Raw genomic sequence first — 20,954 nt, 5'->3', positions numbered from 1 at the left:
GTAATTAGGCATTACAACTACTTACTAAATTGGGTCCTAAGCGGACACAATTCACTCGGGGACCGGCACTTTCAAAAAACTGTTGCGATATCTCATCTCCTGTCCTGCCCTCCATGTGCCTGTTGTTGTGATGGTTCTATCAGTGGTCAAGCTAGTTCTGTGTGCTCTGCGATCTTCTATTAGTAACTAAACAATCACATTTTTTTCTGCGGTGTGGGCCAAGGTACATTTTCTTGAATTTAAAGAGCTAACATTTACATGCTTTTAGCTAAAATGGCTAGCTTTAAATTGAGCGGAAACCATTTTAGGGATTAGCTAGGTTGCTAATTGTCTGAACTAGCATGTGCAGTGTAAGTTACATTGTTGATCAGACATGCTATGTGTTCGCATGCTAACGTTGAGCTACGACCTGAGTTAATCAAAAGCACTTTAGTCGTCAGGGCTGCTCGGTTATGACCGATTATTGTAAACGATTACTCATAAACCTTTAAAACAACATAGAAAATAGAAAAAACTTTGCTTTTAAACTGTGAATTTAACTGAAAAATAAATGTCTAGAAATAGCACTGCTGAACCACTGTAAACAAAATGTCGTGATGTTGATTTATACTACAAGAAAAGAGAGGATCCTTGCATTTACATTTATTCATTTGGCGGACGCTTTTATCCAAAGCGACTTACAAGTAGTTTGCAAAATGGAATGCGGCACAATAACCGTTTACCTCGATTATTTCGCTTTTTTTTTTAAATTTATGAATGCCAAAATTGACGATTACGATTCATTTTCGATTAATTGCAGAGCCCTATTAGTCGTATTAGTATTTAAATAGAAACCTGTCAGTCATCTACTATTATATAGAGTACATTACTGGAGTCTTTCTAAAAATAAATGAGAAAGGACGTGAATATATGAATTGAACTTGCTGACGAAAAGTTTAACTTTGCAGTTCAATGTCAATTTGTGTTGTTCATATTTTGCATAGAGATTGAAATGTGCTCTCGTTATTGTACTAGTACATTAAACAAGGAGAACAGCAATGGCCTCTGAAGATATTGCTCAACTTACAGAGGCTCTCGCCAAGACCCATGTTGGAGAATTAAGCTATAAGGGACAAGGGCTTAAACTTGATAATGCAGAGTCTGGTAAGTAAAATGTCAGCATGGGATTCATAATTAAAACTCCTAAGAAGTAGCATTGAGCAGTTTCCCTCCATATTCTGCAGTCAAAGAGATTGTGCAGGAGATTGAACAGTTTCAAGGCCTGCAGTCCCTCAGATTGGAGGGAAACACATTTGGGGTGGAGGCAGCACAGGGTATTGCAAAGGCTTTTGAAGCAAAAAGTGAACTGCAGGTAATTCTTACATTCCTAAAACATTCCACTTGCATATCTTTCATCTGCTATTTAAAAAAATCTAATTTTCGACATTTATTTTATTTGGAAAAGGAATGCCATTGGAGTGACATGTTTACAGGACGCCTTCGCTCTGAAATTCCCCCAGCACTGGTGAGGCTTTTAATTTCAAATATATCTGTTATAAGTACAGTATATTTCCATTGTGTATAAGCTGATGCATTCCAACTCTGTAGAAATCATTGGGCGGTGCATTGATGACATCAGGAGCCCGACTGACTCAGCTGGACCTGAGTGACAATGCTTTTGGGCCAGATGGCGTAAAGGCAATTGAAACCCTGCTCAAGAGTTCCGCCTGCTACACTTTACGTGAGCTCAGGCTTAATAATTGTGGCATGGGCATTGGAGGGGGTACGGTAAGTGCAGAATCAACACTATTGTAAACCCTTTATCCATTACATGGTTAATGTCTGTAATCACTATTTACATGCGTAACAAATAGTAAAAAGGAGAAATATTTTTAAGGTATATGAAACTGTTATTTTATAGGTCCTTGCTTCTGCCTTGACTGAATGCCATAAGCAGTCTTGTGCATCTGGCTCCCCCCTGAGGCTAAAGGTTTTTATAGCTGGACGTAATCGGCTGGAGAATGATGGTGCCACTGCACTTGCCAAATCATTTAAGGTACTGTTAAACGAAATGTTGTTCATCAAAGGTTAAATCAGATTAAGGCCCGGTTTCATAGACAGGCTAAAATGGATGTTTGAGCTGTAAATAACTTTCCCTAACATATCTTTAAATGAATCAGTGCCATTGTTTTGTCTCTGTATGCATACCAGTAATGTGTTTTCTAAAGCATTTTTATAAGTGACTGAAATATCCTATTTTGACTAAGGACTAGTCCTGGCTTGAGATAAACCTTGTCTTTGAAACTAGGCCTAAGAATGCTAAAGGTTTTGCTTTGTCAGTCCTTAAGTTTGTTGCTCCCCCAGTTATTAGGCAGTCTTGAGGAGGTCCATATGCCACAGAATGGGATAAACCATGCGGGTGTAACTGCTTTGGCCGCTGCCATGCAACACAACCCAAACCTACAGGTCCTCAACCTCAACGACAACACTTTTACTAAGAGAGGATCTATAGCCATGGCAGAGGTACTTTGTGCATTATATTATCTCAAAGATGTTTTTTGTAGCCTCTGTTTGCACACAAAATGTATTTGTGTACCTTTTGCTTTTTCCATGCTTTACAGGCTATCAGGCACCTCCAGTGCCTTCAGGTCATCAATTTTGGGGACTGTCTGGTACGCTCAGAAGGCGCTATTGCTATAGCATGGGCCCTTAAAGAGGGGCTGCCACATCTTAGGGTGAGTGATGATACCAACGTTTATATAAATGGCATAAATGTTTCATTCAGCTATACATCTTTGTAATTTGTCTTGTCTAGGAGCTGAACTTGTCATTTGGAGAGATTACAGAAGCTGCTGCTTTGATAGTTGCTAAGGCTGTGCAGGACAAAGCTGATCTGGAGAAACTGGACCTCAATGGTATAGTAACTGCACTATGTGTTGTCATCATTTTATTATTGTACATATCTCATCCGAAGCTACTTTAAAGGATTCCTATAGTTTGTGTGCAATCACATGGTTTTTATGACACGCAGCAAGTGATTTTCCTGTAGCAAGTCATTGTCCTCTATAGGAATTCACTATCACAAACTAAAAGTACCTGTGTTTAACGACCTGAACTACGACCAGGTAACCCCCAATTTCTGTCAAACCTTACTTGTAATAAAAACTAGCTTCCATTAAAAGAACGAGCATTTATTAAATGGAGAAAGTGCGTTTCTTACCCATAGAAGTCTATTATAAGGAAACAGCTGAACGTACCAAAACCAAAATAAATAAATTTGTTTTTCAATATGAAAAAGTTTTATGTTCTCAGTTTGTCACTGCCTTGAGCCATGCAGTTTGTGACCAGTTTTCAAGTCAGCGTGATCATTTTTTACTAGTACTTGCGCATGTGCGACCTGCAAATTTGGAATTTCTTCTAGTTATTTAATGAGGAAGGACTAGTAGAATTGGAGCTCGCCACCAGTTTACACACAACGGGCGCTCATTACGACTCGATTTTTGCTGTTGCGGATTCATTGAGCCCGAGGACGATTGATTTGATAAACTAACGTTTAAAACTAAACTAACAGCAGGGGAGTTCAGGAAACATAATTTATCTTTGGATTACTTGACACAGCGCTGGATCATTTTACATCCGTTCAAAGCAAGAACAACTACAGGCAACTGCTCTAAAGTATTATTTGATGTTATATTTACTTGTGTTTTCAACATGAGGAAAAGTGTCCTTAATAAACAATAAAATCATAGTAAGAACATAATACAAGGCTTTTCATTTAGCTGTAAACAATTAAATATATACTTTTTGACAAGTACAATTTCTGTTGGTTCAAATTAATTCAGAGAACATTCTCTCTATCAATAACGAAGCTTCTCTGTAGACTCTGCAGAACCAAATCTGCTGTCATCAAGTATCTTATGTCAGTATCAGTAATACAGTTATTTTGAGGGGAAAATGTGAAAAATTGCATTGCAGGCTGATTTGAGTTGTGCCCCTAAATGTTTTGCTTGCGCTCCTAAAATTGAGTCAGGGGCTACAGTGCTCGTGTTACATTAAACATTAAAATGTTTAGTCTGGAGCCCAGACTATGGATGAGATTGATCACTTGATCCATTTAATCCAGACTGGATCTTTGCAGTGCCATGACAAGTTTCTTGAGTAGTAAATTTGAGCTCATCTGGTCATTGTTTAGGTACGTTAAACCTCGTCAAGCACTTTAGAAAGTGATCCGGCTCAGCCCAGATTCAGGTTTACAAGCCACTTTTATCCCTGTTTCTCAGTCAATACTTGCATTTCCCCCCTTAATGAACATCAACTTTTGCTACACAACAAAAACTCCTTTCATGGTTTGATCGATTTGAACAATCAAAAACAAAGCAAAACACGGGTATTTTGAGTTTGTTATAGTGAATTCCTATGGAGAAAATCACTACCTGCCCTCCATCGGCAGTGCCGTGACATCATTTGCACACGACCTACTGTGTTTTAATGTTTTGGTTGTCAGAAATGAATAGATCTGCTAATATGTTGGTTTTCCAGATCGTTTTTTACAGAATACTGCTATTCTCTGGTAATTTGAGTTTATCTGGGTGTGTGTTTAGGAAACTGCTTGGGAGAAGATGGCTGTGAGGCTCTCAGGGAAGCGATGGAGGGTATGAATTTAGGGGATATGCTGGGCTCACTCAGGTATTTTCTTTTGGATAAATGATCTGCATGTTTTCTTGTGGGAAATAAGGGGAGTGATGGATGATGTTTGTAATGTTTGTAATTTAGTGATGATGAAGGAGAGCCTGATGATGATGATGAGGATTATGAAGATGAAGATGAGGAGGAAGACAATGAAGATACAGAAGAGGAAACTGATGATAATGGAACAGACAATGACAATGTTGATGAAGAAAATGTGAGCATAGCAAATCTCTGCAGCATTATACGATAAAATAGCTGTTTATTTTTTATATTTATATTCAGACCTTTTATTCGTGTAATAAAACATTGAAATAATTTTTAGTAAACACACCTGCTGCTCCATTGCATGCCACCATTGCATTATGGATAACTTTTAAGGACAGGGAAGATCCTATCTAAAACTGTTCACCTGTTTCTCCACAGGAGGAACCTCACCACATATCAGAGCTCATGGCATTCCTAAACTCCCCATCATCTGAGAAATTAATCTCCCTTGGAGCCAAGAGGGTCCAGCTCATTGAGCAGGAGGTGCAGTGCTGATTCTTATTTTTTGTCAATTCTGTAAATATCTGTTGAGAACACACAGTATGAATTAATCGTCTATTGCTGCTTCTAGGTTGATGTTTCAGATGCTTGTAAAGTGTCAGACGTTTTTCTTAAGATCTCTTCAGTATATAAAGATGAACCAGAAGTAAAACAAGCCGTTTTTGAAAGCACAGGTATGCTCAAAATTGTACCATGTAACATATCATTTTCTGTAAATGTTGAATTTCATTGTAATTGAAATCGTTCATGTCGCCCAGATGCTCTGCTGAGGAAGGCTTTTTCCAACTCCCACTCTTACAGTTTCATCTCCTCGTTGATTTCAAATCTGGGACTTTTAAAGGTACAACAACAATTGAAAAATAAATAGTTCCTTTAAATATGACAATTCTCTTACTGTGTCATCCAAGATGTATATGAGTTCCTTTCTTGAGTTGAACACAAATAAGTTTACATAAAAATTCATAAAAAAACATATGAATTTATATGGTGCTCAAGATGAAAAAGCTCAGATTAATATTTTTAGCTCATTTGGTGATCAATACAAAGGAGTGTTTGACTTCAGAAGACAACATGTTAAAGCTCAATAATGAATAATTTTATCTTTTGGATTACTATAGCAATGGTTGTATGTGACTTTGGGCTTTGTCATGTTTATCCCTGTTCAAGAAGAAACCGAGACAGAAAATATATGGACAAAATTAAGATAGCATTCCAGATTTGAATTTAAGCAGGATTTCTAGATGTAGTGTGGTCTTCCATTCCAGTGTCTGTTGAAAATCAACTAATTTTAACCTCACGTGTGCACGACAAAGTCATCTAACAGCAATGTGAAAGACTGACAGCATGCAAGACACATGAAAACTGTAGTACAAATTGAGGTTGTGTTGGTACCCCTCCAGAAAAAACGAAGAATGCACAATTTTATCTGAAATAACTTGAAACCGACAAAAGTAATTGGCATCCACCATTATTTATTTAATATTGAATAGAAATCAGACTTTGCTTTTAATTTTTTATTCAACATAATATTGTAAATAATGTTTCATGCTTTTGTTTGTCAAAAGTGAAGCCCACTTTTGAACCAACAAATGTGTCCAGGCCATTTGGGAATATCTTTGTAGAATAAGCAATAGTTCATCTCTTTCCACAGCTTCTTAGCTTTATTCTATGACATACCAAAGGCATGCAAGATACAAAAGCTTTTCATTTCATTACTCTTCAGGAGGAATAAAGCATTATTTCAATGAGCTGTAAGGGTACCAACAAATTTGAGCATGTCTGTAAATGTATTTTAGAAATGTTCCTTTATGTACAAATGTTACTGTTGTATCCCTTAAAAGTGAATATATTTTCTATGCAGTATCGGAGGTCTTAAAAAATACTTCATTAATAAATATGTCGTTTCTAAGTAAATAAATACAAACAATATTTATTTTTATTTTTTGGGGGGGGGGTGAGAATTATTGTTAGCAATTCACAGTGTAACAAAAATGATAATTTTACTTAAACACATTACACAGTAAATAAAAAATAAATAAAAAGAAAGAAATGGTCTATTTATGGTTATTGTTTTGGCGGCTGTATATTAAGTTATTGTTTGTGTTCATCTGAAGGAAGAAAGTCATACATCTGGTATAGCATGAGGGTGGTATTTGTAACAATGTAAATTGTTAGAAGTTTCACATCTGAACAGTTTCTTTAATGTGTATTTTTTGTTTTTCTCAAATGAATACATCTATTTCAGCAAACCATTGATGTTTCCTTTTTTACAGAGTGAGGATAAGAAAACTAAGGTTTCTGTACTGCCTGGACATTTGCTAGCTTTAGAGCACGCAGCAGCACAGGAGTTCTTCCCGCTAGATCAGGCTGGTGTTCTGGAGGCGTTTGTGTCACGGTTAGTTTGCATCCTTGTAGCAACAAAAACATACGTTCCATTTGGCATATTTAAAGTTTGTGTATGTGTTTGTTTTCTAGACATGGCAAAGTCTTAGAATCTTGTTCCAGTGCCAGAGATGCTCTCAAGACCACGTTGGCAAAAAGGACCACTGCATAGTTTTTTACTTCTTACACAAGCCACTGAAATCACTTCATATGTGTCAAAAAACTGGACTATCACCAAACTTGACAGGCTATATGAGACTCTAAAACTATGTTATAGTTTATTCTTGCTCCGTCGATTCTGAATCTAATTTTTCACAAAAAACTGTTCATCCTGTACAGTGTACAGTGATATCTAGTGCATGAAGATGACTAGTTCCGACTGTTGACAGTAACTTTACATAAGAATGTTGTGATGTACTTTCATCTCTTTTTAGAAATATGTCTTTTATTTTTATACATAAAAGGGAAAATGGGAAATAAGGCACTGGATGATAATTAGGGCTTGAATCATTTTGATAATGTATGACGTTTCTTAAGTGGTTAAAGATTGATGTTGAGAATAATGCACTCTTGTGAGAAGTATTTGAGCCATTTTGTGAAGTAAAGTTTTAAATGTAGAATTGCAAAAATGGCAAATGCTGGACTAAAGTGAACTAATATTACTTGTTTGAGAACATTACATGTGCATTAGTATATGTACTGGCAACATTCCATTTTAAAAATATTAAACTGAATTATTTTGATTGAAGAAAGACATGTTTGTTTTCATATTGCCTCTAGTTTTATATAGATATAAACCTGTATAGATATACTTCGTAGATGACACATTTGCAGGAATGTGAATTCTGCAGGTCACCTCTCTCACTCCATTGCGCTTTTACGCAACGCCTGAGTGACAAATGCCACGAGACTACCGAGTCGTAAAGGCTTTAACTCTTCTTCAGTCAAAACTCGGTAGTTTAGTTATGAAGAGACAAGTTTATATGCCTTTTAAAGGGACCCTTCTTTTCTCAAGTCCTGTATTTATGAGAGACTGATGTCCAGACAGAGAACAGTGCGCGTCTTTGTATGGAGTCAGTGTGCCAGGACTGCGGTGTAAAGTTTGTACCTCATGGGACTTCAGCAGGCATATTTCACATTTGAAAAATAACGTTCTCTGTGCTATTGCTTTGCGATTTCCAGGTAGCCTATTTTGCATTTGTTGAAGGTTTCGGAAATGCTTTGCAACCGGTCAAGGGATTGATTTGTGAAGCGCTTTTATTTTTCGGATAATACATTTATTCATCAAGGTAAAAAAATAGCCGAAACGTGAGACACTTTTCTTATTCATTATTAACATGAATGTGTGGAACATAGAGTGTCTGTGTTACTTTTCGGAAGTAAACGTTAAAAGTTTTATTTAGACGATCTCTCATATAGATGATTTTTTCTAAAGTCTAAAGAATTGATGTAGCCTACAATGCTTTTTATTCCTATGAATAAATGAAAATTAATGTTTTATTGTCGTTTATGTGTTATATGACTCCAATAGTATATGCTTCTGGATTAAAATACTTCTGTAATCTGCAAAAATACGCGTTAAACTAACCAGCAGTTCAAGGCACCAAATCCTCAGAAAATCACATCACTAGCTAACAAAACGTCTAAGTCTAGAGTTTAAAGGTTCTCCCGAAACCTAAAAATGATTAAATCCATTATGATCTAAGAAAGTAAACTAAATACATTTTTGCGTGAAGTATCCTGTTAATAAGCAACAGAAAAACAAGACGTGTAATGTAAATTTGTTACCTGCTGAAAATGTATTTCCTTGCTGCTTTGCAGGTCAAAATGTTGATCCTTCCCACGTGGCTGTTTATGATATTGCTTGCCTTAAGGATCCATACAGTACATCCAGGCAAATGCCCAAAGTTCTGCATCTGTGACAACATTCAGCTCACAGTTGCTTGTGTCAACAAGAATCTCACCGAGGTGCCACCTACCATTAATGAGGTAAACTCCGTAACATCCTGATTGTTTTGGCCTTATTTATTGCTGTCTTGGATCTTTAAGGGTCTGTTTGCATTGGTTGCTTGCTCTGCTCTGATCTGATCTCTCTCTAAAGATAACAGTGAAACTAGACCTGAAGGGAAATGACCTGCAGGAGCTTCCTACAGGGGCGTTCTCACACACCCCTTACCTCACCCACCTGTCCCTGCAGAACAGCAATATTCGAAGAGTGAAGGAGGGAGCCTTCCGCAGACTTGGTCGACTTGTCTTACTCAATCTGGCCAACAACAACATTGAGATCCTCTACCAGGTGAGATAGACAAGACATGTTGGATTGCAGTTGGATCTGATATGTAGTGCTGCAACTTGGACAATAGGTATTATTTACCTTTAGACTTCTATTCTGTTGCTGTAAATTGCTTCGATAAACGTTTCAAAATGTATGAATACAAGATGCAGCATTATACCATTGAATATAAGTCTCTTTTCTTGTGCCCAATCTAGGAATCCTTTGATGGACTGACTTCTCTCAAGCAGCTACTTATTGACCGAAATAGGGTGGAAGAGATCCAGCCTGGAGCTTTTTCACAGCTTGGCTTTCTCAACCTTCTCTCTATCACACACAATCAACTTGTGTACATACCTAACTTGGCATTCCAGGGTATGCAAAACATCAAATGGTTACGTCTCAGTCACAATTCCCTCAATAATCTTGCAACAGAGGCTTTTGCTGGACTCTTCACTCTTATACGTTTAAGCCTGGACAACAATGCACTGCAGTTTTTTCCTACAGAGACAATGACACGGTGAGAGCTTTCCGTTTTCTTTCGTTTGTTGTATAGTATGTGTTTAAAGACAAATGGCTGCTTATTGATGACAATCCTTCAGCATCTTTTTCCCCTCTCCTCAGACTTCCAGAAGTTACTCGTCTGGACCTTGGCTATAACCCCATGAACTACCTTGGAGAGGAGTCTGTATCCATGCCCAAGCTCACTAACCTTTTCCTGGATCATAATTCCCTCCAGGATTTTTCGAACGCAGCTGTGCTGCTCTCTCCCTGTCTCACCCATCTGGACCTAAGCCACAACCAGCTGCGTATCCTGCAGCCGATGGCCCCGGGCTCCCCAAAATTAACCCACCTTAATCTGGCAAGCAACCCCATCTACTGCAGCTGCTACATGCGTCCTTTGCGAGAGTGGGCTTTACGAGAGCGCATTCGTCTGGGTGGCACGTGTGCAGGTCCGGCTCATCTGTCTGGTGAGAACCTGGGGGCCCTGCACCCGACTGATTTACGTTGTCAAAGTCAGGAGGCTATGTTAAAGGCTGAGCTGGAGGAGCTGAGCAGACTACCCACGCTACCCACAACGCCCCCTCCGGATAAAGTCAAATGCCCAGCTAACTGTGATTGTGAGGTAGGTAACCACTTGGTGGGGTTGATACAGAATATGTTTTGTATAATGTAAAACTATATGCATTTTGCAGGCTCTGAATCATCACTCATCTTGTGAAAACAAAGGCCACACCAAGATCCCACGTGGATTTGCAACAAACACGCGCTTGCTGGACTTGCGAGACAACCATTTTCATTACATCCCCGCCAACAGTTTTCCAGGTACAGGCGAAGTGGTTTCACTCCATTTGCAGCGCTGCAAAATCAATGATATAGAGGACGGTGCTTTCAATAGTATGAAGAGTCTGGTGTACCTTTACCTCTCTGAAAATGATCTCACCTCCTTGAGTCCTGAAGCATTTAAAGGGTTATCCAAACTTACTTACCTCCATCTGGAGAAGAATCGTTTCACTCAGTTCCCCAAAGGAGCGTTCAAGCTATTACCTGGGTTGCTGGCACTACACATGGAGAACAATGTGATCACCAAGTTGGAAGCCGGGCTCCTGACAGGTGCTGAGAAACTGAGAGGTCTCTATCTGACTTCAAACGCCATCACAACCATTGCTCTCAAAGCCTTTGATCCTGCACCTGACTTGGAAACTCTGCATCTGGGCAACAACAAACTGAAGGAGTTGCCAAGTGAAGCTTACAGTAAAGCCAAAAGTCTGGCAGAGCTCAATCTCTCTCGTAACCCCATTCGTTGGATAGGAGCAGGGGTTTTCCAGCCAGTTGCTGCCACACTGAAACACCTTTACCTTGATCATATGGGTTTAGAAAAGGTGAGGAAAACAAGTGACATCCATAATGCCACAAAAATGCAAACGTTTAAATCACCTCCATCTTTTTCTCTTTTAAAGATGTCTCGAGAGTCTCTGGCAGGGTTGGGGTCGGGACTGCAGAGTCTGTTTCTGGAAGGGAACCAGCTTGAGGAGCTTCCAGATTTGAGTCCACTCTCAGGACTTGAGGTTGTAAACTTGGCAGAGAATCCACTGCTTTGTGACTGCCCACTGCTGCCTCTTCGGAGGTAAGTCGACCTTTCGTGATCGTTCACCCAAAAATTACAATTCTTTCATCATTTACTCACCAAATGGAGATATTTAGAAAAAGAATTGTCACTAAAAAAATGTGTTACCATTGACGTTTTGAGGCCATACAAGTTAATGGGTATCAACGTTTTTTGGTTACCAACATTCTTCAAAATATCTTCTTTTGTGTTCTGCTGATGAAAGAAAGTCATACTGGTTTCATTTGAGGGTGAACTATCCCGAAGTCAAATGTATTTCTTATGAAATCTTGCCATTCCACTCCAGTGTCATATGTGTTTATAGAACAGATAATGTTTCTCCATGTCTGTCATGCCACTAGGTGGATTGAACAGGTGAATCTGAGGGTCAGAGCCACATGTGGCTACCCACCAGAACTGAGAGGTCAAATGGTCAAAGATGTACACGTCTTTAAAAGCTGCCCAGGGGAAAAGCCACCCCCTACTCAGAATCCCAAAATCTCCAAACCAACCAAGCGGACTCAATCAGCTCAAATCAGCCCTCCAAAAGTCAAAGGCCAGCCACGGAAATTTGCAAAACCTCATATAGTGCAAAAAAACACCAACAAGAAAAGGAAGTCAGTGTGAGGCTGCTGTGTAAACAATTAACTAATATTTTAAACATAAGTTATATCAGTGAATGAACTTGTTTTGATTAATTATGTATGCAGATAATAACTGATATTCTGCCTAATGTTTTAAAAGCCGCATTGATTCTAATAACCCTAGAAAATGTTAATAATGCTAATAAATTTTCATCTTTGTTAATCTGCAATATTGATTTTCATGTACAATGCTGATTTTATGGTCTAAGACACGGTAACACTAAATCGCTAAACATGATATGAAGATAACAACAGTTTTGTCAAAACATTACTTTTATAAATTGTATTACATGTAAAATATGTTTTCATCCTATAGACAAATTCGGAAGATTTTAACACAGGTCCAAAAGACCTTCTGGTTTCATTTTGTTTATTAATTTCTAACTCTTGCATATATAATTAAATCTTAATGATATTCCTTTATCATTTTAATTTGGTTCTGTTGGTTGTATTTTGGTCAAACGTTTGTGTAGTGTTAAAAACACTAAAACGTTAAGTTCTTCTAGACCAGCACGTTAACGCTTTCTGAAGTGATCTATAGATTTTGTTTGCTTCTAATACCTAGAACAACATACAAAGAAGTACTGATAACAAAAAATGGGTCATAAGTTGGCACATCATTTTAAACATTCATAACATTTTGTGTTACTTGGCTATGTCTTAAAAATAGTCAAGATTATTTTTACATTTCACAACAGGATAACAACATTTTATTAAATGTAAAAAATGAACACTGTATAAAAATGAATATGCCAATATTATGTTATTTACACACTTTTTAAACTAATAAACAATGGTTAATAAACTCACTACTGTTTTAATTATAAAATGTATAGTTTTATAGTGACCCATAAAGAACTTTAAGATGCACAGGAAATGTCTTAAACTGAGCTGTCTTCTTGTTTGAAAGCTGTGAAGGCTTCCAGGTTTTCGCTTTCTTTGCTGGATAATATGGGGGTTTCCATTTCCTCCACCTTTATTCTTACTGCAATAACTAATGGAAAGAGAGAAAAAGGGTTTCAGCTAAAATGCATTTACAAATAATTGAACAAAATTACAAAATATAATGCCACATACTGTTTTCCTCTGGCTCTGTCTTTATTTGTAAGGTGGTGGAGGGTATAACAGAGGGGTCTGGAAAAGGGTCCTCTTTAGTTTCTGGGTTCTCACTGGGCTGAGGGGGCTGGATTTTAGATGACTTTTTGATGTTTATGTTTTTTTTCACAAATCTTCGCCCTGGAGCAAATAAATAAATCTTTGAATCATACAAAAAAGTGTGATGGAAAGCATAAACAATACAATACCACAACAGTGGTTTTAATCTGAATCTGAAAAGACAAAACAGCAAAAGAAGTAACCAGCAATAAAAAAATTAACTTACTCCTTTTCCCAAGGAAAGGTTTTGCCTTTTTGCTTGGGTTGGGGCGTTCCTGACTCTGTGGGGGTTCTATATAGAGACCAAACATAAATTCATGCATAAAATGGCCAATGTTTTGGCATGCATACATGAAAACAATCATTAGCTCTGATATTCTCTCTTCATGACCCATTTTCCAAAGCTTTAAAAGCTTTCTTATTGGTTTCCCCTACCTGGGCCGATGGGTGGCTGCAGCTGGTACACAGTGATTTCACACCAGCCCACAGGATAAATTTCAGGTGACTGACAGTCCACCCACTGATCAAACTCAGGCTCCCAGCCATCAAAGTGCAGGAGGAGAAGCCGGCCAACACAACGCCTGACAGTGGCCACGCACACCAGCCGTGGCTCCATAAGGTCCACTGCCTCTAGCTTCATGCCAGAGGTAAAGCCATGACCTATATCATCCTGTGAAAGACCGATGAGGGAGGGACAAGCTTCTTAACATTAAACCCATATACAAAATGTATTGCATTTACATTTAGGCATTTCAAACCCTAACCGTGTTAAAAAGTCTTCGAGGAGCAGCCACAGTTCCCGTTTCTTCTAAATATTTTGACCATGTGAATGTTGCTTGAACATAACCTGAAGAGAAGGTAAGCAATACCTGAATAAACACTAAACAGCTATAATGGATTCATGAACAGATGGAAAAAAAACTTAAGCACATTACCAGTGGGTACAGTAAGCGGTATGTTGTTGTCCTGGCAATATCCTACAGGTAAGATGGCATATGAACTGGCATGGTAACAAAACCAGTCAGATCCATCACCGATCTCGAAACCGTCAATGCCAATCATGATGTATCCATCTAGCAAAACCTGGGGGTCACGATAATCCAAATTAAATGACTCCTTTCAACAGTTTAATGTACATTCCGATAATCATTAAAAATCGAAATGTGCCTATACCTTACGGACTGATGCCACGCAGATGTTCCCGAGGTTCAGAGGATCAACTGCTTCAAGTTTCATGCCTTCCTCAAAAAACGTTTCCCCCATGTAGACAGTCCTTAACTTTGTGCATGTTGTGATGAATTCATGATTAACATAAGATTTATAAACATACAAGTAAAAATTATTTAGTACAAAAAGTCAATTTTTCATTAATGGCATATGCACTAACCCTCTTGAACTGATGTGGCACACTGTCTTGAAGGGGCTTGCGAAAAGCAGGATGGGTGCCCATGTTGACATTCGGATCTATCAAAAATGTCATCCGTGACATAATCCAAAACATTGTGGTAACATAATTGAAAAACAATAGATTTTTGGTTGTGCTTCCAGACTTAAAGGAGTCAAATGGCGTGAATACGTGTTTTTCTGTGTCTGGTGTGTTATTAGTTGCATGTGTTAGATACGTAAAATTGAATAAATTGAAGTGTCGGAACAAAAGAAGTATTCTATCTAAAAGTGAATGCTCACCCAGACCTGCCTGAAAGGCCTTGTGTAACCACACCCCCACAAATCTACGTCAGTTTGTGGTATGATTTGACAAAGACCACCCAAATGTTGCAACTAAGGTGGGCGTACTTGTCAGTACAATTGTTTTGGATCCTGATGTTCTAAATATGGTAAGAGGCGTTAAATCATTACGGACTGGTTAACTGGCCAATCATATCACACCTTGCTTTTCAGAGTGATTAGCTTTGTAAAAAATCTGCGTGTTTTAGAGAGGCAGAGCAAAGCGGAGATACAAACATGCACGGTCTATACAATACAGCGTTTTTTAACCTTAAATCGTGTATACACATTGCATTACATCTAAAACAAACAATAATATTTGTGTTAGCCTTGTCATATGACCCCTTTAACTTCATAGTTTTAACCCTTTAAACCTTTTAACAGTATCTTCTCACCTGTTCGTTTGATGGAGTGGCCCACTCTTTCAGACCAGCCCACAAAGTGTACAAGAGGACTCTGCATGTGACACCAGAAATCCGACAGCGCCTCGCCTGAAGCTCCCAGCCCCTCGTCCTCATACAGCAGCCTGAGCCGACCTCCAATCACTGTATCCACCACTGCTAAACGGGTACGTCTCACCTGCGAACGATCAACCACCTCCACCCGAATCCCCTGCCTGAATGGACACCTCATACTGTCTGCCATCTGAAACACAGACGGAAGAGAAAAACGATCGAGAGACTACTATGCAGATAGGAAGAGAAAACAGATTGGATGTTGCCGTCACCTTGACGTGAAAATCGACAGGAAGTGTGTCTGCTCCAACCAATCGCTCCATCAGGTAAGATTTCAAGTCTTCGATCTTCTGGTGAATCTCTGCCAGAAATACAGAGCTTAAACTTGGATCTTTGCAGGTAGCATGATTCAAAATATATCAGTGTATTTAAAGGGTCAGCAGTCACCTCGTGGTGGGACGAGGAGCTTGCTGTTCACCGCACACCAGCCTATAGGATGAACATCTGCTGTGCCCAAGTTACACCAAAAGTCACGCCTGTCATCATCCTCAAAGCCCTCGAAGCGCAAAAGAGCCTTGTAGCCTGAGAAAGAGTAACAGCGAATAATATGCTATTTATTACACAATGTTACTGGTTTAGTCAGATGAAGGCCACACACTTATATACCTCTGAGAGAAAAATTGAGTTATATACCTGCCAGCAGTACTATAGTTGCGATCCAGTACACTTTAGTGTGCAAGGTTGTGTAAGAGTTGAGAACCTCCACTTTTAACCCCACACGGATGTCGTCCCATTGAGCACAGAGTGGCGCCTGTCAATCAACAGAACGTGGTGAGGAACTTATTGTATTTATATAGTGCAACAGGTCGACTAACACGGTTCACAAATCTTATCAGTCATTTTCATTACTTACAATACTCTAAGTAATGAAAAACCTCTCATAATTCTCAAAAATAATTTTCCTGTTTCGTCACAAGACACGAGAACCAATGAGAGTTGAAGTTATCAAGATGCCGCCATATTTAAAATTGTTTGTTACCTTGGACCTGCTTTTACATTTTAATTAGGGGCCGTTTCTCAATATGCATTCTTCAGCGGTATTGTGTCCTCGTGTTCTTGCTCTACGTCATCAATAACCATCAAAGTCTGGTTCCAATACTCAAGAACACGAAAACAGAGAACGCATAAAAGTACCCGGATGTGTTCTTGATATCAAGGATGCATTGAATGCAGTCTTGCGCGTGTATGAAACCCTGCTCAAAGTCCAAGAAGTCACTGCAGCGCGTACATCCAAGATTGTTCTTTCTAGGCTGCCTCGTAAGACCGGTCTCCACGAGAACACAAGTCCATTCTTTGCTTTCTTGTAATTGAGAAACGGCCAGGGCACATACTGTGCATATCATTTTCTATCTATAAACATATACACATTCATGTAAATATTTAAGACAAATATAAAACTACATAGACGTTTATAAGCCATTTCAATTATTGGTGCATATATATAAATAATAAATAACTAAATATTTACTCAATCTATATACAGTATATATGTATGTATTCGTTTATAAATACAAAATTAATATGTACAGTCCACAGACATGTATTTAGAAAACAAAGTTTTATTTTGGATGTGATTAATCAGCCCTAATTTTAATTTCTCTGAGGAACCTGTTATGATTTTGAGCTTCTTAAAGGGACAGTTCACCCAAAAATGAAAATTCCGTCATCATTTACACAAATATCTTTCTTTGTGTTCAGCAGAACAAAGACATTTATACAGGTTTGGAACAACCTAAGGATAAGAAAATGATGACAGAATTTAAATTTTTGGGTGAACTATACCTTTAAAACAAAATGACAGCTTCATTAAAACATTATTACTCGTGTTTACTTGACAAAAGGAAGTTATATACATATGATATAATCCTTTTCAAATTAAATTTATATAATTCAATTTAATATTTTAGAGCTGTGCACAAAAAATGCTTTCTTAAATTAAACTTCCCAGGCTTAGAAAATTAAAAAAAATTATTATCTTGCATTTCCAGGTTTACAATGAATTAAAAAACTCCAAAATAATGTTATAATCGCTATAAAGTTCTAACAATAACAAAACTAGTTTAAAGTCTTTATGGTAAAGTTATACTGTACATACGTTTACATTTGTAACAACTGATCCTATGATATGTGCTTCATACCGTAATGTCAATTGTAAAAAGTAATGAGACACAACGTAATTGACACGAGAAGCATGACCTTGTAGTAAGCTCAAAAGAGGGATGCTCTTTCCCCTTTCATGCTTTCTTCTACTAAACTTTCCCCTGGCTTAAATACATCCACCACACTTACTGATACATTTTGAACTTGTTAAAAGAAGAAAGTCACTCACATGTCTGAAGCAGGACACAGGAGCAGCAAGGTAGCCATTTTTCTCAAGGTAACTACCCCAGTCAAATCCAGCTAAAGTCGCTGATAAGAAAACACGATTTTAAGTTTAAAACTTCTTAAATAGCCCATAAATAAATGACAATAGTTATGAGAAATAAAGTTTGGTAGTGATAAGAGTGCCATGTGCCATTGTGTTCTAGTGTGCGTGGAGCATCTTCTCACCATCCTGTCCAAAAGCTCTGCTCTCCTGTTGCTGCTCATTGGCCTTTGGAGCGGACACCTCAGACTGTCGTTTCAGAACAAGTGTTTGTGGTCTCTTTTTCATGGGTGGCTTTCCCTGAGTACAGAGATACCAAACATAATCACAGGTACTTCAATATTCATCTGTTTTATAAGGTGTCTATTGACAGAAATGGCATCCTCACACCCACCTGCAGCCGTGCAAGAACTGAGGATTTCTTTGCATTAGAAGAGTACGAGCGAGAGCATGATCTACTGCAGAAGCGCTTGGACCTGGAGAAGAAGGTGTCCCTGGTGCCAGGAGTGCCACACATTTCACACAGCACTAAAGAGATTGCGAGAGTGTTTGGATTTCAGGACACACCACCACCACCACCGCACAGATGACGCTTATAGTGGGTTTAAGTGTGCTTCATGTACTTATCCATGTCATTGATACAAGGGTACCAAAATTCACCTGTGCCATCTTTGTCTGCTTCAAGACTTCTAACACGTTCACCGCCAGAGTAAAGTTGCACGTCAGCTTCATCTGTTTCCTCATTATGCCTCATTGTGTCCGTGTTGATGTTTATGGAGGCCAGTCGCTGTTCATTCTTTAAGAAATGCAATGTTATTTGCTTAAGCAAAACAATTTGTGTTCAAAACAATGTTCTTAAAATGTCTAAAACAATGCTAAAGCAACAAAAAAACTAAATATCGGAAGAATGTCAAATAAAAGGTATCAGATGCTTACTGATTCCCGAGGTCCGATGGGTCTTATTACCTTTGCAGCACATATGGTACAGGAAGCATCGTTACCTCCACATTTAGTGCATGATGGTCGGAAGAAAACAGTAGGGACAGCAGCCTCCTTTAGTCTCAGTCCTTTGAATCCTGGCTTACCGGGAACAACAGATGGAGGCTCAAAGCAGTCCCTGGTAAAATGCTCAGAGCATAAATAGGAGAAAGACTTGGCCATCCAGTTCTTTCGGGTTTTCTGGACCTGCTTCTCCCATGTGTGGAACTCATCTGGATCCTTAGGAAATCTGAACATTGAGACTTTCTGCCCACTGAACTTCCCACAGCCATAAGCAACGCAGCGGCTTGGCATTTTTGGTTCTTGTAAACTCTGACAAGCAGCCTGGTCCAGATAATTCTTATATGAGCACCTGAGTGTCCTCTTCAATGTGTCTCTTTCGTTGCTGCAAGCATATAAACAGAACAAAAGCTCCGAGGAACATCAGAGAGGGCTGTTTCAGAATTAAGGTATAAAATACGAAAATTTAAAACAAAAGTTTGAACATTATCATGTGCGAAAAGAAAACTCTTTCTTGCATGCTTCTGCAATCTGCATGTAATGGCTTGCTGGTGAATAGTGGTTTGCTTTCCATGAATAGCACGTTATCGCCATCATCAGGGCTGGAGTAAAGAATGTCTTTCCAAAATGACTTTATGAAAACCTCAGGAAATGTGCATATTTATAATTGTTATGCACTATCAATACGTTTTAACGCCACAAATACAATACTATATTTGAATGTCCTATTAATATAGGAAGATCAAATAGTCTTGATCGACACATCGCGAGCACAGGGGTTCCATGGTGTAATGGTTAGCACTCTGGACTCTGAATCCAGCGATCCGAGTTCAAATCTCGGTGGAACCTGAATTTTCTTTTATGAACACGGAAAATGAAAATTGTGTCATCAACTTACTCACTCTTTAGTTCTTCTAAGCCTTTTAAAATATATTTGTTTAATGGATCACAGAGAAAGATATTTGGACAAATGCTTGTAACCAAACAGTTCTTGGACCCCAGTAACTCGCATTGTAGGAAAAAAGACAATGGCAGTCAAAAGTGCCCCAGAATATCTTCATAAAGTTATTCTTCCTACTATGGTAGTCAATGGTGGCCAGGACCCGTTTGGTTACAAGTATTCTTCCAAATATCTGTCTCTGTGTTCATAAGAACAAATACATTTATATAGATAGAGATTAACTCGAAATGACAGATTTTAGATTTTTGGGTGAACTGTTCCGTTCACGACGGATTAAGTTGGGTTTATTTTTATTTATATGGTACCTTTTAAAAAGAAATGCTATATAGTGAAACTTTGAGGGAAATTGTGCCATACTACACAGTAAAAACGTATTTGGCAAGAAAATCTCCAAGGACGTTCAAATTCTTCATTAAAGGCCATTCAAATTCAAGGAACATAATTTTTTTATCACAGACGACTATAGCTGACTGAATGAGACATTTAATAAACTTTAAAAAAAGAAACGAAATGAGCACTAAACCAACTGTATATTTATAATAGTCTACATGAATACTAAACTGAAATTGGACCTGTAAAATTAATTGTACCTTCCCCTTCCTGACAAACTGGAATAGGTCAATGAAGATGTAAAAATCATCCTGTATGAAGGGTGTTCAAAATGAAAGTTGTTAAAATGGCAGATGTTGGCAGATGTTTATTAAGTCCAATTGTGTTGACAAAGGTTTCCCAGTCTATGAAAACCCAACTAAAGCTAAAGAGATGTCTAGGGCTTTTAATGAGGCCATGTCAAAATGTATATCATTATTAAATTAATGGTTGAAATCAAACTCAAATAATTCGATTTTTAACTTAAACCTGGTTTTCTAAGACTGGGTAAAATATTTTATTTATATCCTATGTATGCTTTGGTGTTTTCAATTTTTTATTTTAGTGATAATGAAAGAATGATTATAACCAGACATAAGACATAGTTTGTGGTATAGTGTTATAGTACTCAAGACCATTCTTGGTCTCAAGACTGCTCTCAAGACAATATTTTGATGGTCTTGGTCTCGACTGTCTTTGGATCTCAGACTTAGTCTCAGGATTTTATTTCAAGACTTTTCAAGACTT

General features: G+C 38.2%; 3 protein-coding genes across 4 annotated transcripts; 2 read left to right on the top strand and 1 right to left on the bottom strand.

The window, feature by feature from the left end:
• The first annotated feature begins 31 nt into the window (after positions 1–31).
• On the top strand, positions 32–7,862 carry rangap1b (Ran GTPase activating protein 1b). Its single transcript, XM_079475995.1, has 16 exons — positions 32–223; positions 1,015–1,143; positions 1,224–1,351; positions 1,445–1,504; positions 1,588–1,767; positions 1,901–2,035; positions 2,344–2,502; positions 2,601–2,714; positions 2,795–2,894; positions 4,581–4,665; positions 4,753–4,882; positions 5,092–5,196; positions 5,285–5,387; positions 5,472–5,554; positions 6,987–7,108; positions 7,189–7,862. Exons 2-16 carry the CDS (start codon positions 1,038–1,040, stop codon positions 7,265–7,267), a joined length of 1,689 nt encoding a protein of 562 aa, XP_079332121.1. The 5' UTR covers positions 32–223; positions 1,015–1,037; the 3' UTR covers positions 7,268–7,862.
• Positions 7,863–7,979: 117 nt separating this feature from the next.
• On the top strand, positions 7,980–12,547 carry chadlb (chondroadherin-like b). Of its 2 annotated transcripts, none has more exons than XM_079477011.1 (8): positions 7,980–8,384; positions 8,917–9,084; positions 9,197–9,391; positions 9,586–9,887; positions 9,992–10,493; positions 10,564–11,250; positions 11,329–11,495; positions 11,837–12,547. In XM_079477011.1, the coding sequence occupies exons 2-8, from the start codon at positions 8,923–8,925 to the stop codon at positions 12,099–12,101; spliced, it is 2,280 nt and encodes a 759-aa protein (XP_079333137.1). In that variant the 5' UTR covers positions 7,980–8,384; positions 8,917–8,922; the 3' UTR covers positions 12,102–12,547. The 2 variants fall into 2 exon arrangements, with proteins under 2 accessions (XP_079333137.1, XP_079333138.1); XM_079477012.1 differs by having other exon boundaries at positions 7,986–8,277.
• On the bottom strand, positions 12,378–19,514 carry l3mbtl2 (L3MBTL histone methyl-lysine binding protein 2). Its single transcript, XM_079477010.1, has 17 exons — positions 18,815–19,514; positions 18,539–18,674; positions 18,273–18,406; positions 18,064–18,178; positions 17,843–17,922; positions 16,147–16,264; positions 15,901–16,035; positions 15,726–15,814; positions 15,394–15,643; positions 14,661–14,737; positions 14,447–14,551; positions 14,209–14,356; positions 14,038–14,120; positions 13,709–13,943; positions 13,500–13,565; positions 13,196–13,354; positions 12,378–13,112 (listed from the first exon to the last, which is right to left on the bottom strand). The coding sequence occupies exons 1-17, from the start codon at positions 19,169–19,171 to the stop codon at positions 13,000–13,002; spliced, it is 2,400 nt and encodes a 799-aa protein (XP_079333136.1). The 5' UTR covers positions 19,172–19,514; the 3' UTR covers positions 12,378–12,999.
• Between the last annotated feature and the right edge of the window lie 1,440 nt (positions 19,515–20,954).

Source organism: Barbatula barbatula, assembly GCF_947034865.1.
Source record: "Barbatula barbatula genome assembly, chromosome: 16".
In the NCBI taxonomy this organism is placed as follows: domain Eukaryota; kingdom Metazoa; phylum Chordata; class Actinopteri; order Cypriniformes; family Nemacheilidae; genus Barbatula; species Barbatula barbatula.
Note: the sequence above shows the minus strand (reverse complement) of the source record. Positions and strands in the feature narration are given on the sequence as shown.